General features: G+C 37.2%; 1 protein-coding gene across 1 annotated transcript; it reads right to left on the reverse strand.

Moving 5' to 3' along the window:
• Window positions 1–11,191: 11,191 nt before the first annotated feature.
• On the reverse strand, window positions 11,192–12,246 carry LOC134818739 (arylsulfatase B-like). The gene is made up of 2 exons (XM_063828384.1): window positions 11,352–12,246; window positions 11,192–11,226 (listed from the first exon to the last, which is right to left on the reverse strand). The coding sequence occupies exons 1-2, from the start codon at window positions 12,244–12,246 to the stop codon at window positions 11,192–11,194; spliced, it is 930 nt and encodes a 309-aa protein (XP_063684454.1).
• Window positions 12,247–16,669: the final 4,423 nt, after the last annotated feature.

Raw genomic sequence — 16,669 nt, forward strand, 5'->3', positions numbered from 1 at the left:
TTTTGAATAAAATTACTCCTTAATGCTTTAAAATCGATTTGAAAAGTTGTTATTTTGTCAAAAATCAAGTTTTAAAAACACTTAAATTGATGACGTCATCAAGTGATGATGATGACAATAAATTATTTTCGATATAATGTAAACTAAAGTATAAACAATTATCTTTAAAACCTGTGGTTCGAAATGACTGTATCTTTTATACTTTTGAATCTACGGACACTTAAATGTAGGCTACAATTTACTGCAAAAGCGTCTATACATATATATATATATATACCTTATCGGACTTTATTCGGACGGACATTACTTGAACGCTGGAGGCCCTAGCCTTCATCTTAATGTCCGTTCAAATAAAGTCCGTTCAATTAATGTCCGTCCAAGTTAAAGTCCGTTGAAATTTGTTCAAACATTTTTTCCATTTCGAACTTTTTGTCCAGCATATGACAACTTTTTAATGTCAGTCAATTTCAATAGCTATCATTAAACTAAACAATATCGTTGAATCAATAAAAACAAGGTATTTTTCTTCCTTGCGACTATTTTTTTCTTCCTTAATCATTTGCTAAAATTAAAAAAACCTCAAAAAAAAAGATGAAAAAAATTCGGATTTTTGATGGTTTTGATCGCCTTCTAGCGTTCATATTAATGTCCGTTCATAATTGTGTCCGTTCAAGTAATGTCCGTCCAAATAAGGTCCGATAAGGTATATATATATAGCTTCACGACAATCTGTCGTAAAACAGGGGTTCTAGAAAACCCACTTCCCGATGCTCCTGAAACCTGAAACTTTTTTTGCAGTCGATTTGGTCAACGTCTAGACGCCCTGAAAAATTTCAGATCTCTAACTCAATTTTAACATGGTTTTTAAGGCACCTGAATATGGCGATTTTGGGTTTTTTACCGAATTTCGTATAACAGTGCTGGCGAGTATTTTATGCAAATTTCTTAATAATCTCAACATAACTATTTTTTATTCCTGTCATCTTTGACATCAAATTAGAATGTTTTGAACTAAAAATAATTCTGCTTAACGACTTCCGATGAGTCTTAATGCCTGAAAAACTCCTGCCGGAGGCGGCGGCCTAGTCGGCCGCCGCCTCCGGCCGGAGTGCACGCTTCGCGTGCACAAAAGAGGCTTGTAACGTGTACCAAAGGGGGTATAATAGTAAAGGGGGTATAATAGTAAAGGGGGTATAATAGTAAATGGGGATCATAGTATACCCACAATAAATGCAACGGTCGTGCTTGCCAGCACTGTGATATCACGACAATCTGTCGTAAAACAGGGGTTCTAGAAAACCCATTTCCCGATACTCCTGAAACTTGAAACTTTTTTTACAGTCGATTAGGTCAACGTCTAGACGCCCTGCAAAGTTTCAGATCTCTAACTCAATTTTAACATGGTTTTTAAGGCACCTAAATATGGCGATTTCGGGTTTTTTACCGAATTTCGTATAACAGTGCTGGCGCGTATTTTATGCAAATTTTTAAAAAATCTCAACATAACAATTTCTTATTTCTGTCATCTTTGACATCAAATTAGAATATTTTGAACTAAAACTAAATCTGCTGAACGACTTCCGATGAGTCTTAATGCCTGAAAAACTCCTGCCGGAGGCGTCGGCCTTCGGCCGCCGCCTCCGGCCGGAGTGCACGCTTCGCGTGCACGAAAGAGGCTTCCGACGTGGACCAAAGGGGGTGTAAAGGGGGTATAATAGTAAAGGGGGTAGAATAGTAAAGGGGGTACATAGTATACCCCCAATAAAGACACCGCTCGTGCTTGCCAGCACTGTGAAATAATATAGTTATCATGACACTCTGCCACTCGCCCAGTTAACCTACCAACTACAATAGAATTTGTGAACCCCTAGTTAGTATGCGGCTCCCTAGGTCCATTCTTAACAATGATTACAATACTTACACTCTTAAAAGTAGTTCATTTTCCATCGATGGAAAGGGTGATTAGTGAGACTCGTGGGCGAGGAGCCGAGGAGCGGTGGGCATTGAATTTGCGGGCTCATTTCTGTATGACTATGAATATTCAACGATGAATGCTCAACGTTTTCCACCCTTAATGAGCATAACTAAGAACCCCATACTGACTCCCTAGAAGCCCAATAAATTACGATGATAAAACTTGAAACAATAATATCACAGCTATGGTTAAGTATTCAATATTCACACTTATACAGTTATACATATAACATTTTAGTGCCAACTGTGCAGAGGGAGTGGAAAATCGGGATGAGTAAAATTACTATAATTCATTAAAGTAAAGTCTGCCTTAAAAGTGGTATAAAGGCGATCAATTAGTTCAGTTTCGAGTTGAGTTAACCACTCCTGAGCGTACAATGTAGATTTCTGATAACGCGGATCGAACGCTTCGTCGTAAGCACCCAAAAGGTTTGTCTTATTGGAATCGATCTTATGCAAAACTTCGCCTCCTAAAATTTGAGAATATTCAAGCGGAACAATAAAATCATAGACAGCATGCTGTATACACAACTCCTTAATTTGTGGATTAAAGTGGCTATCCCGATGGTATCCCTTTTTAACCATCCACTTGGCGTATTCCGGAAATGTGGGATAAAGTTGTTGAAGCAGATCCGGATCCCGGACACCTCTTATCTCACGGACAATTGCCCTGCCAATGGGTCTGTACGGATCGTTACGTTTCTCATTCTCACCAGATAACTTGTCACGAAATCCCGACACCATTCTCGTCCACGGGTTACGTACAACTGCAAAACTGAAGGCTTTCCGAAAAACTGAACTTTCATATCGGTCCCTGATGTTGGTGATCCTGTGAATATTGGTAGCTCTTCCGTGAATAAACGGAACTATTTTTTCAAGAGGTACTTCTTTGGTAAGTTCGCCTTCTGCACGGACTAAAGCGAAGAGCCAATTTGAACAACCAGTTTTAGGGACACCAGTAAAGATGGTATTTATCTTGGGGAAGTAATATGTCCGACTCGTACATTTTTCCCACTGGTTAGGAGGTGAGTATTTCCAGTCTAACAGAGACATACTCTTATCAAACTGCTCTAGAATCCATTCTTGAGATGGAGGTGTCAGGTTAGGGCTATCAACTGAAGGTTTGAGGTTAGGACTATCAAATAGAACTGCGCTAGTGCTTCCAAACCTTTCGTCCATGGGTGTGGATATGGGTGGGGCACCAAATGCATATTGTTGAGCGAAGTTGTACTGGGACAGAATAACAACGCATGTTATGAAATTCATACAGATAACCATCTTTAGATATTTACCCATAGCTTTTGAAGGGTTGGGCCAGGAGTCTCCAACCTTACAAATGTTCCTTCATTGTCCCTGAGTAGAGAGACAGATGTGTTAGAAAACGTCTGTAAAATATCTAGGCTTTTCCTGTCTTGGAGGTTCTTTAGAACAACCAAAGAATTTTGTCATCGCAAATCGATTGGCAAAACCTTTCAGAGCAAGTTTTAAAGATTTCTTGTCAACAACACAAAAAAGGTACCAAAGCTACAAACATATTAAATACATTTTTTTTTTGGTTGGGGCACCCACTTTACCTTCCTTTCGGAAGGCTACGTCCGTCTGGCGACTAACGTCTATTGGGGTACATTGTACATTGTACATAAAATTATAATATTACTAGAAAGCCCGTGGTAACAGGGATGAATATAATAGTTTTCTATTTCTTTAGCAGTCAGTTTTTATCGCATCAAAAAATATCCGTCAGTACAACCGAAGATACAGCCGATTATAATGTAGCTAGCACTGAACAGTGAGTGAACACAACGTAATTACCACAAAACCGATCAAAATGACGTTAAAACAATCCTTGCACGTGCACGTGCGTGTAAAAACCCTCGTTACCATGGTTACTTTACAACTACCTATTTCTCGTCTAATTTGCACGTGGGCGGTCGTACATACAAAAACAATTCTCTGAATTATAGTAGAGACTAGAAAGCCCGTGGTAACAGGGATGAAGCTAGTAATATTCTTTGAAAGTAAGTTTTAATCGCATCAAAAATATCCATCCCAACCGAAGATACAGTCGATTTGAATGTTAAAAACTTTAAACACGACGTAATTACCACAAAGCCGATCAAAATGCCGTTCCAACAATCATTGCACGTGCTCATTAGAACACCATTGCTATGCAACCTTTTGATTTTTTACCTAACTTCATATTTCTCGTCTGATTTGCACGTGGGCGGTCGTACATACATACAAAAACAATTCTTTGAATTATAATAGAGACTAGAAAACCCGTGGTAACAGGGACGAAGCTAGTAGTATTCTTTGAAAGAAAGTTTTAATCGCATCAAAAAATATCCATCCCAACCAAAGATACAGCCGATTTAAATATAAAACACTTTAAACACAACGTTATTACCACAAAACCGATCAAAATGACGTTAAAACAATCTTTGCACGTGCATGTGTGCATTAAAACACCGTTGCTATGAAACCTTTTGGTTGTTACCTAGATTCCTATTTTTCATCTAATTTGCACGTGGGCGGTCGTACATACAGACAACAAAAACAATTCTTTGAATTATAGTAGAGATAATAGATACACAGAGAACTTTTATTAACGAATTATCAGAGATAATTATCGGTTACGATTATCGGAGTGGATAGCCTACGATGAAGACTGTACAAAATCATATCTTTCCCAATTCCCAGTGAACCGTGGGATTCATGCTTTGGTGAGGCCAATGTTTACAGTAAACGGAGAGGAGTTACCCTGTGTTAAACCGTTAAATTAGTATACTGCCCTCGTATAGGAGGTAGGAGCTGATAGTTTAACAAAACAAGTTCATACAAGATTTTATGTCCTATAACATAAGGTTCTAGAAGAAAGAGCGATCAGGGTGAATCATATTCTATTTAATCTACGAAAATTTAAATAATAATATGAAAACATCGAGAATTTGTTGATGACTTCATCTAATGACCAAAACATTGCTTAAAGCTTTACTTACAGGGCTAAATACTTAAATAACATGGTTTTTTAAATCATATTGGTTTGGTCTTGTTTCTGCTTATCTGAGGTGTTCCGCGTGGTCAGGTGGTCCCGGGGTAAAACATTACATTCTTGACAAACTCATTGTAATATATCAGTCTAGTCATTGGCCCGTGTGAATAATTATAGAAAACACTTGGGAAATAAATAAACACGACTAAGTTTTGTCTCTGTCAGCTGTCTCTGCTATAGGTATTTACTGAAAATTGATAGTTACTGAAGATGTAACACTAACAGTTATTTTTTTATAAACTCGTTTTCATAAACTTGTTTTGTCATTGACTCTGACCCGTGTAAATAATTTTAGAAAATAACTGGAAATAAATAACCACGACTAATCTAACTCTATTAGTTAGGCCCCTTCCAGCCATTGCCACCTGCCACCTAATTTGGCAGGTTTTACATTAAGACTGATAATCAATTTGAAGTCTTAAAATGATTCCTGCAAAATTAACCGAAAACCTGCCTATTTATCGTATTCGTGCAGAGATTTATCTCACGTAATTATTTAATCGAGTTATTGATTTATAGAAAAGCCTGCAAAATTAACACAAAACCTGCCTCACCTTTCACCTACTCTCGGCAGGTTTGCTCTATTTTGGCAGGTTTTCCGTTAAATATAAAGTCGAATGCTGCAGATTTAACGCAAATCCTGCGTAAGTTGAGATAATTTGAATCAACTTGTGGCGTGATTAAACCTATATTCTTATATTGGCAGGGGTTTTGGATAATTTGAGTGTACAATGTGGAATACTGTAATGATCGTATAACCTTATTACTAGGTAGGGTGTAGGACTGAGACTTGGTTTGTGCAAAGCTACAGAAGTACAGAATGCTACATGCCTACATGGCTCTATAGTTTATACTTTTATACATGCAGTCACTAGTCAGTGGCGAAACGACCGCCCGACACTCCGGCAACCCCTGCTATGCGGAAGGGGATGGGGGGGGGGGGGGTGCAGCTGCGGCCTCTTAGGTACGTTTCGCCACTGCATATTATCCACTGTTACCAACACGGGGTCTATGATAAGTTTGAGTATAAAAGTACATATAAAAACCGATTATTGGAAAATAACTGTTTGCTTAACTTCAGTTCTTAGGTTGCCATTTTTAGATTAGATTGCTATGTTCTTAAGTAGTGAGGACAGCACTTTTTCAGTTGCAGTGCCTCTACCTGTTCATTGTTCACATTGTAAGATTTAGTGAATGAAGTGATTCTGAAAGAATCTTCAATTACAATTAATATAATAGTTCTAAATATGCAGTTATTTTCAGATTATGAGATATTTGATCGGAAATTTGTCACACGTTAAAGTGACACTTAATAAGTTGGACCTTAATCGAAATTCGTATTCACGAATTGGAAATAGCTCGTACTATAATTTATAGGTTGACCTCCCACATATGCTCTAAGTGGGAGGTCAACCTATAACTCAAATTATTGCTATTTACCAATATTAATTGATCACTGATGTGGCACTTTCAGCGGAAAATTAGTAATAGAAAGCGGACAAACCAGTTTTGGTGAAGGATGTATATCTTATACTCTTATAGTAGTTGTACACTGTACAGCAATGCTAAGGTAATGAGGTAATGCTGTAATGGGACTACTGCGGACCCTCTACCGGCCAAACATATTATCTCATTATTGAAGGGTGTAGACTGTAATATAGATGTAAGAACTTGCTAAATTGGGAGGTGACTGTTTTAAAATGATCAGATGCTTGCTTACTAACTTATTAAGAATGAGAGGTGATAGTGATTTACTTTATCTTGACAGGACAGTTAAGTATTTAAGCTTAAGAAACCACGTGGAGCTAAACGGTGCAAGTGATATAATACTTGAAAATTGACCCCCCCCCCCCCCCCCCCGACAATTGACCAAACAAATATATTTATTATACTAACCCTAACAGTAACCCGATTGGGCGACATCTGTCCGACAGCGACATCTGTCCGACAGCCGAATTGGGGATTTCGGACAGATTTCGCTGTCGGACAGGAGTCGTTTTTGGCGACATCTGTCCGAATTTCGGATCATATTGTAATTTCGGTTCACATTCGTATTTCACAAACTCACGGGTAATTTCGTGACGTTGCTCCCATTGTTCGAATGCTGATTTGATCCATTGAGATCTGATCCATCGATACGTGATTGACTATTTAAGGACAGGATTGTGCTAGCCGTACACTAACAAGCTGTCGATCACATCACAGGACACAGCCTACATGAGTACATATAGGATAGCAGCCGTATGGAGATCAGTTATCGCAATCCACAATGGCAACCAATCTTCAGTAAACAGACCCAGATCTGCAGCAAACAGACCCGAGAGATCTGGAAACGCTATCCATTCCTGCAAACTAAATCCTCTCTACCGACAACAGTCCAATGATGCTCTGGGACCCTGGATGGGACGAACAGACTCGTCGATCATTCCTTTGGGGGACTCCTAAGAACGCAGATCATATGGTGGACGCGGAGCATTGCGTAGTCAACGCCCAACGGTACCTTCAAATCCGCACCTAATCTCTTCCATCAGCTCTTCACAGTCCACGGACTCTTCCCTGACGGCTGGCACCTCCCCCTCTTCTAAGGACTCATTCCTGGAAAATCGACGACCCTCTACCGCAACATGTTCGAGGAGATAGACACCTGGGCTTCTGAGGCCTTGGGGCTACCAACCACAATACATTCTCATGGACTACGAGCTCGCCATTCACAACGCAGTTGCTTCATGCCTGCCTGCCTAGGTCGAAAATAAACTAGTAGTACACTATGGCTCAGATCATATCTCAAATTGGCAATGTTACGTATTCAAATTAACAGTTCAGATCACGTCTCTAATTGGAAATGTGTTGTATTGAAATCAGATCACAATTTCGGACAAATGTCGTTTTTTCTGGTACCCTGAGTCGGACAGATGTCGCTGTCGGACAGATGTCGCTGACAGGAGTCGTGTTACCCAGTAACCCTAACCCTGACCCTAACCCTGACCCTGACCCTAACCCTAACCCTAACCCTAACCCTGACCCTGACCCTAACCCTAACCCTAACCCTGACCCTAACCCTGACCCTAACCCTGACCCTAACCCTGACCCTAACCCTGACCCTAACCCTGACCCTAACCCTGACCCTGACCCTAACCCTGACCCTGACCGGGACCCTAACCCTGACCCTAACCCTTACCCTAACCCTGAATTGACCCCAGTGTAATTACATGGGGGGTCAATTGTCGGGGGTAGATTGCATCAGGTGGTCATTTGTCGGAGGGGGGGGGGGGGGGGGGGGGGGGGGGGGGGGGGGGGGGGGGGGGGGGGGGGGGGGAGGGGGTCAATTGTTGCGGTACCGTACTATATAAGTATATAGCGTACTATACCTCTCATTTGGAGATTCAGTGCCATGGTTGTCAGCTTTTTATCAACTCCGGCCAATTTCTTGACTGCGCTAATCAACTCGGTTTTATTGACTTTTAGTTTTGGTGCCAAATAAGCAAAATTCCAAATAACTTAAGAACTTAAAAGAAAGATAAAAGAAACCTGCCAATTTATAAATTTAACGCTGCCATAATAAGATTATAGCATTATAATCTATTTGGCATGGATTGATAATTTTATAACAAATCCTGCAAAGTTAATGGAAAACCTGCCGATTTAACTTTATCACTGCCGTAATCTATCCGGCAAGGATTGATAATTTTATAAAAAATCCTGCCAAGTTAATGGAAAACCTGCCGATTTAACTTTATCACTGCCGTAATCCATCCGGAAAGGATTGATAATTTTATAGCAAATCCTGCCAAGTTAATAGAAAACCTGCCAAATAACAAATACCTGCGCTGTTGATGCAGGATCACTAGTTAATTAGGCAGGTTTTGACATAAAAAATTAAGAGAAAACCTGCGGATTTAGTGTAATATACTGCTGATCTGGACAGGGTAAATTAGATTACTAGGCAGGAGTGGTAATTTCGCAGTCTTCGCTATTAACTGGGCAGGTTTTAGGTTAAATTCGCAGTGGCAATGGCTGGAAGGGGCCTTTAGTTGTGTATAGGTACGAGCGCGTGCTAAATCACTCTACAGTCGATCTTTGATATTGTTCTAAGACTAAAAGGGCCCCTTCAATCGATGTATTTTCGGACGCTGATTCCGAATCACCCCCATGACATATAAGGGTTAAAATGCTCCCCTGACGAGATATTGTCGAAAAACTGTTTCGATCACGTGATATGACCGTATAAGGAAGTTAGTCTAATATCTAGTTAGGGTTAGGGTTTCAGCATATGCTTTTGTTAAGGATTGGGTTAGGGTTAGGGTTGGGATCAGATTAGAGGGTTAGGGTTTCGAATAGTCGTTCAGGACCAGCTAGAGAATGGGTTGAAAAAGTCACGAGACAGTCGAGTGTAGAGTGATTAATCATCATCCGTATAGGTACGTACTGAATATAACATGCCTATCATCCCCAATGATCTCTATTCTCAACATACCTAATGAGTGGTCCCAGCAATATAAAGATATAAACAGTTGTATTTATGATTTCTCGGTTAAACTTTCCTGCTGATAGTGATTCTAATTATCGACGGTTAATTATCTGATGTACGTGGTCCATCAACAGCTGCCCCTTGATGACATTCCATTTCTTAATTTATTTTCACTGCCTTGCTTTGGGAATTGAACTCCTTATTATATTTATGGAAGGATGCACTGGTAAACCTAGTAAACTGTAAATAAGTCATATTTGTTATTACATTTCCAATGTTTAAGGTATGGTAAAATCATGATTCTAATCAGCAATAAAACCAGCTGGATGAAATTTCGAATTTCTAATTTCTAATTTCTAATTTCCAATTTCTAATTTCTAATTTCTAATTTCTAATTTCTAATTTTCCATTTCCAATTTCTCATTTCTAATTTCTAATTTCTAATTTTCCATTTCCAATTTCCCATTTCCAATTTCTAATTTCCAATTTCTAATTTCCAATTTCTAATTTCTAATTTCTAATTTCTAATTTCCAATTTCTAATTTCTAATTTCTAATTTCCAATTTCTAATTTCTAATTTCTAATTTCTAATTTCTAATTTCTAATTTCTAATTTCTAATTTCTAATTTCTAATTTCTAATTTCTAATTTCTAATTTCTAATTTCTAATTTCTAATTTCTAATTTCTAATTTCTAATTTCTAATTTCTAATTTCTAATTTCTAATTTCTAATTTCTAATTTCTAATTTCTAATTTCTAATTTCTAATTTCTAATTTCTAATTTCTAATTTCTAATTTCTAATTTCTAATTTCTAATTTCTAATTTCTAATTTCTAATTTCTAATTTCTAATTTCTAATTTCTAATTTCTAATTTCGATTCTTTAAAGTCTGAATATGTTATGATTTTGCTACCTGTAGTTTTTGAGGTGACATTTTAGCAATTTAAGAGTTTTTCAATTTGAATTCAACTTAAGGGAATATTGAAATTATGAAAAATAATAATTACGGTCGTGCAATTTTCTTTCACGGAATAATTCCAGATAGCCATCAAAATACAAATTAAAATTCTTTATTTTATCGGTGTAATAACTATACCGTATTGCAAAAATATCATTGTTTAACATCTTCACATTGAACCATTTTATAGTTCTACCCAGGGTTTCCAAACTCCATCAACCTTTCCTTTATTTGAAAAATTCCGTTCTTCAACCGTCTTCATCTTGTTCAAATATCCTTGTTTTTTATCGAGCAATTTCATCACCATATCTGGATATTTATTAGCTACATTGTGTTCCTCTCTAACATCTGAGGACAGATCAAAAAGGAATGTTCCAGACACTATTCTCCATATATGCATTTTTCCTCCGTAACTTAAGAATTGTTTGTATTCGTGTCTCTGGCCACTTTCTGAAGTCCAACCTTGGAATATTACTCCTGTGCCGACAAGAAGCTTCCAATTCTTCCATCGAATAACGAAAAAGTCTTGCGCTGAAGAAAATTTATGTTTTGCTTTGCGGAATTTTGCTTCAAATGTTTTGAGGTTGATTGGATATTTTTTGGCATTGTCAAGTCCATTTCTGCCTTCCGAGTCCAGCCTTTTAGAAGGATCCCTTAATTCATAAAGAATCTCATCGCGGCAAGATTCGTTATTATTGATAGATCTCCAGATGTCAACTCCGTCTATTGGTAACTGTGGTTTACTGTGCTTCTCTGGGTTGTCTCCCGCTAGTTTCTGAAATGAAGCATACCAATCAGTCACATGGTGTAAGTTGGTGTTGGTGTAACCAGACTTTTCAAGGAGTGGGCTGTGAACAAAGGATACTGCTCTGACGCCTCCTTCCAGATAAGATCTCTTACCTCCTCTCAGAGGATAGTTGCTTCCGAAATCATGTGCTCCATTGTCTGAAGTGAATAACAAAACAGTGTTGTCCATCATTCCTTTCAGACGTAGAGTGTCAATTACTTTTCCTATCCCTTCATCCATCACAGATATCTGAGTCGTATATATTTGTCTCTCTTCTCTTTGACGAGTATTTTTAGGAATGTGTGAGGCAAATCTTTCTACATCTTCCTTAGAAGCTTGGTGGGGAACATGAGGTGCAGTGTATGCTAAATAAAGAAAGAAGGGGTTGCTTTGGTTGTGGTTTTGGATAAGCTCAACTGACTTGTCAGTGAACAGATATGTGTTATACTGTCCCGTTAGATCATTCCGTACGTCGTCAACTAAATTACTATTCTCATCGTAATAGTTTTCCCTAAAGTCTGTCAGGTTTGCCATTGTATGTTTGAAATAGTCCTGTTCACTGTTGTACGAACCAAACCAGGTATCGAAACCTCTCTTTACGGGTGTGTGTTCCCAAGTATGCATACCAAGATGCCATTTTCCTACGCCGTGTGTCGAGTATCCGTTTGTTTTCAGCATCTCAGGGAGCAAGGTCTCGTCCAATCCCAATCCAAACTCCTCCATTGGTTTGATATTTCCCTTCCAGAATCCTGTTCGGATTGGATACCGACCAGTCATAAGAGCAGATCGAGTAGGAGAGCAGCTAGCAGCTACGATGTGATTCTCCAGAATCACACTCTTGTTAGCAAGTCTATCAATATTTGGAGTCATTGCAATAGATCCTCTGAATCCTACATCGTTGTATCCCAAGTCATCTGCTACTATTACCACTATATTGGGTTGTTTACAATCGACATGGTCTAGGAGGGTTACGAAGACAAGTGCTACCAACAAAAGTACGTCAGGCATGGCCTGAAATTTGTGGTGATCAACCAACCATTCAACGAACTAAGGATTAAATTATATCAGTGGGTTACGAAATTTGTCAAAATAATTAAACGATAATAGAACTTTAGAACAAAGTTAAATATAAACACCTCCAATACCTGACAAAAAATCATGAAGATGGCCTGCAGTTTAACATCCTTATATTATGTTATTTTATGGATCCTGGGTTAGGGCTGAGATCGGAGTTATAAGGACAGGGCTTGAGGGCTAGGAATTATCACATCATGTTTATTATTTTTTCAAGACTTGGCCTTGGTGTATGTGGACTAAGGAAGCAACTTGAGTTTTACTGGGCAAGGTTAGTCCTAAAATGTTGCAGCCAAGGGCGCCATATTTAAAATTAATGTTAACGAGCAATCTAAAAATAATTGTCAGTGCCGTACATTACAAGAACTTTAACCGTTTTACAAGTTTAACAAGATCATAATAAATTCTTCGCACGGAATATTAGTGAAGTTTATCTTCCGGTAAACTCTATTCACGTGACCTCATTTGACCGTGTCTCTCCCTGTCCCACATATGTACATTTAATTTATCATTTTGTATATCACAACACTCCCAGCTTCTGCTAAAATACCATCTAGAAATATATTATTATTAGTGTAATATGGTATTGGTTAGTGCTACTGTTTGTGGGATATTGTCTTTGCTAGTCCTATAATACTATAATTATAATAGTGATGCGGTGATCGAGGAGGATAATAAATATAATGTTAACCAGCATTCAACGTGTTTTGAGAGCAAATATATAATGAAACTAATAGTCTTGCTGTAAAACTACAACCATCTTGAAGATGGCTAAAACAAAGCTACTCTTCAATAAAAGAGAACACGACGTCCAAATACACGGTATAAGTGTAAATTCAATGTAGCAGCAACATTCCATCCTAAACCAACCAGTGACATAAACAATGATTTCAGATACCTCCCCAGTTTCACCATCACAAGCCGTAGTGGCGAACCGATTCGCCTTATCATTCAGGTATTTATTAAGATAATATATCGTATCCTCCGTTTGAATTTGTTTGTAAAACTCAACACACACCAGCAGAAATGAGTTCATCATGAAATGAAATATCGCTTTTACATCCCGCTTGTATTATGAAAAATAAAATACTTTAAATTCCAAATTTAAGTTAATTTATTATTTTACTTACCTTCTTTGTTAGAGGGAGTTATATGAATCAGTCATTGATGTTACATTTTTAATATTAATAATATTATATAATATGCACATCCTTTTCTGTACAACCTTACCTAAAATTTCGAATTTCCCGGTCAACTTTCGAGCCAAAATCAGAACATGAGAAAGGTCACTAGTCAATTCTCTGTGGTTTCAAGTCGTTGCTGGGGGAATTTCTTCAAGTTTAAGATATAGTAGCTCAGTTAATTATACTTAATAGTTGTGCTGGGTCATCTCAGAAAAGAATAGCACAGGTTTTTCAGGAATTATTTGGTCAAAATAATCTCAAATTCAAGTTTGTACCAGCTCCTACTGTAATCTTTACTGCATAATGTGATGATTAAATACACTAATAACACATTTTCACTCTGGACGGGTTCAAATTCGACACCTATGATTTCACAATCACAAGAACTTCCATACCTACTCAGAGGGACATTTTCACCATCTTCTGCAATCACATAAGTCTACGATTTGATCACATTAAATTAGATACATTTTCGCTTTGTTGAAATATTTGTATAACCCGCACTATGATTCGTTTGCTCTCTGCCCTATTATTGGTATTCCTCATGTCGGGTAAGAGATAATACATTTTTTACATTTATTAAATTGTTAACATTTAAAAAATGTATCTTTGTTATATTTGATCTACATTTTGCGGTTATTTAAATTTGACCAAAACCCATAATCATGGGTAGAGTGTACCGCTGCCAGTGTCTCTCTTTTCCAAACAAAAGGAAATGATATTAATTTGAGGAACCGTCCGCTAATGCAAATTGATACCGAGAATGAAATCGGTCGCTCGCTTTTCCCATTCATTCACGGCTTACGAATTGTAATAAAGCTTATTAAATGGGAAAAGCGAGCGACCGATTTCATTCTCGGTATCAATTTGCATTAGCGGACGGTTCCTCAAATTAATATCATTTCCTTTTGTTTGGAAAAGAGAGACACTGGCAGCGGTACACTCTACCCATGATTATGGGTTTTGGTCAAATATCATCTCTTTTTGATTATAATGTCAGGATAATTTACACAATCGAAACTTCATTAACAAGGAGGTAATTCCGACGATTTCGAAATTCTGCCTTTGAAAACGTTTCCTTGTGTTTAGTTAGGTATATCTGTCGATAACCGACTGAATATGGCACTTTTTACTCATTCAAGTTGGCATTAAATTCATATATAATGCCATTTAAATATCGTGGAAAGCAGAATATATTCGAAATCACGAATGAGCAAAATTCTCACCTTTCGCACGTGCAAACTTTGAGCGGACGTTGCGTGCGCATACAATATTGAATCACCGTAAATTTTTGCATAGTGGTATTTAATATATAGTTTGATAAGCATGCAAAGTTTCAGAAGATTTCAAAAAGAACTTGGATCACAACGGGACTCCAAAGTTGATAAAAATCGTGAAAATCAAAATTTTTAGTGATTTTAGCTATTTTAAATAAATTTGGGCGTGTCCCCACGTGTGCAACTTTTCGATTTTTAACTTTAAAACTAGCCTATAACACAATTTACACCTTTAAGAAGCAAAATTGAGCTCCACAACCCAAGGGATGACCCAACACCAGAGAATACTAATTCACAACTTTTGTGTTTTTATAAAATTATTCTTCAAAAAAGCACTAACTTCAATAGCAAATATCTTTATGAAGGAGCAAGGTAGGAAACTATTCCGGTAGATTTTCGGAATGCTTGAACAATTATCTAAGGTAAAAATGTCCTCAGATTTTGAATAAAATTACTCCTTAATAGCGTAAAATCGATTTGAAAAGTTGTTACTTTGTCAAAAATCAAGTTTTTAAAACACTTAATTTGATGACGTCATCAAGTGATGATGATGACGTTAAATTATTTTTCAATACAATGTAAACTAAAGCTTAAACGATTATCTTTAAAACCTGTGGTTCGAGATGACTGTATCGTTTATACTTTCGAATCTACGGACACTTAAATGTAGGCTACAATTGACTGCAAAAAGCGTCTATATTATATATATATATATCTTCACGACAATCTGTTGTAAAACAGGGGTTCCAGAAAACCCACTTCACGATACTCCTGAAACATGAAATTTTTTTTACAGTCGATTTGGACAAGGTCTAGACGCCCTGCAAAGTTTCAGATCTCTAACTCAATTTTAACATGGTTTTTAAGGCACCTGAATATGGCGATTTTGGGTTTTTTACCTAATTTCGTATAACATGCTGGCGCGTATTTTGCGCAAATTTCTTAAAAACCTCCATATAACTATTTCTTATTCCTGTCATCTTTAACATTGAATTAGAATGTTTTGAACTTAAATGTACCTGCTGATCTACTTTCGATGAGTCTTAATGCCTGGAAATCAATAAAGGGGATATAATAGTATAGGGGGTAAATAGTATTGTGAATATAAGGGCGACGGTAATGCTTGCCAGCATTGTGATTAATCAATTATAATGCAATGAACAACTGTTTTAACATCATGACGTAACAATCTAATACTATTTAATAGTATATAATATACCATCACACTCAAGCGTTCAATGTAATCATGTAACCATTTTAATAAGTTAGAAGCACAATATTGGGTAAAGAAATTTAAAGTAGTGCATGCTAGTATTGCTATGACATAATATCATCTTTTTAGGGATGATTGGTTTAAATTATTCACTACTCATTACCATGACAAAATATCATTTTCGTGACGTGGATCTATTAACTTGACTTCATAAGGCAGGTACTATGCCAACACATTCCATTAAGAAGGACTTAGTATATTATGTTACGTACTTTGTTATTTTAGTTGTTGACGGAATGAACTGATCCTGTCATTGCAGTTGTTTTACGTCAACCTTCGGCAACACATTACATAATATGAATTGAACTGATTGGTAACAATTTGAACGGCAATGAACGAAATAATAAACGGGTGTTTAAATATTTTCTGTACTTGTTAGTTACTCTCCCGTTTGCTGTTTTAACTGCAAGTCTGAATTAAAGTGTACGGAATAAGGTAACATGTTAATTGCTAATAAATCTCCGATCTCGAATATTTTATAACTTACAACTTTTTAACGATATGGTAGCTGTTGATAACCACAGAACGTTACTACCTATGCCTCGCAATGAACAACAAATCTTTTCGTAAGACGCACGAAAATTTGGTTGACTTAATAAAAACATTTTAGCGAAGGAACTTAC

The sequence above is a fragment of the Bolinopsis microptera genome, chromosome 7 (assembly GCF_026151205.1).
Source record: "Bolinopsis microptera isolate Bmic1 chromosome 7, MBARI_Bmic_1.0, whole genome shotgun sequence".
Classification (NCBI taxonomy): domain Eukaryota; kingdom Metazoa; phylum Ctenophora; class Tentaculata; order Lobata; family Bolinopsidae; genus Bolinopsis; species Bolinopsis microptera.

Bases quoted from the DNA above. Each gene is read 5' to 3' on its own strand.
- LOC134818739 (XM_063828384.1), bottom strand. From the start codon at position 12,246: ATGCCTGACGTACTTTTGTTGGTAGCACTTGTCTTCGTAACCCTCCTA. The intron at 11,227-11,351 runs GTAAGAGATCTT...GCTTCATTTCAG, and splicing joins CAACTATCCTCTGAGAGGAG to AAACTAGCGGGAGACAACCC.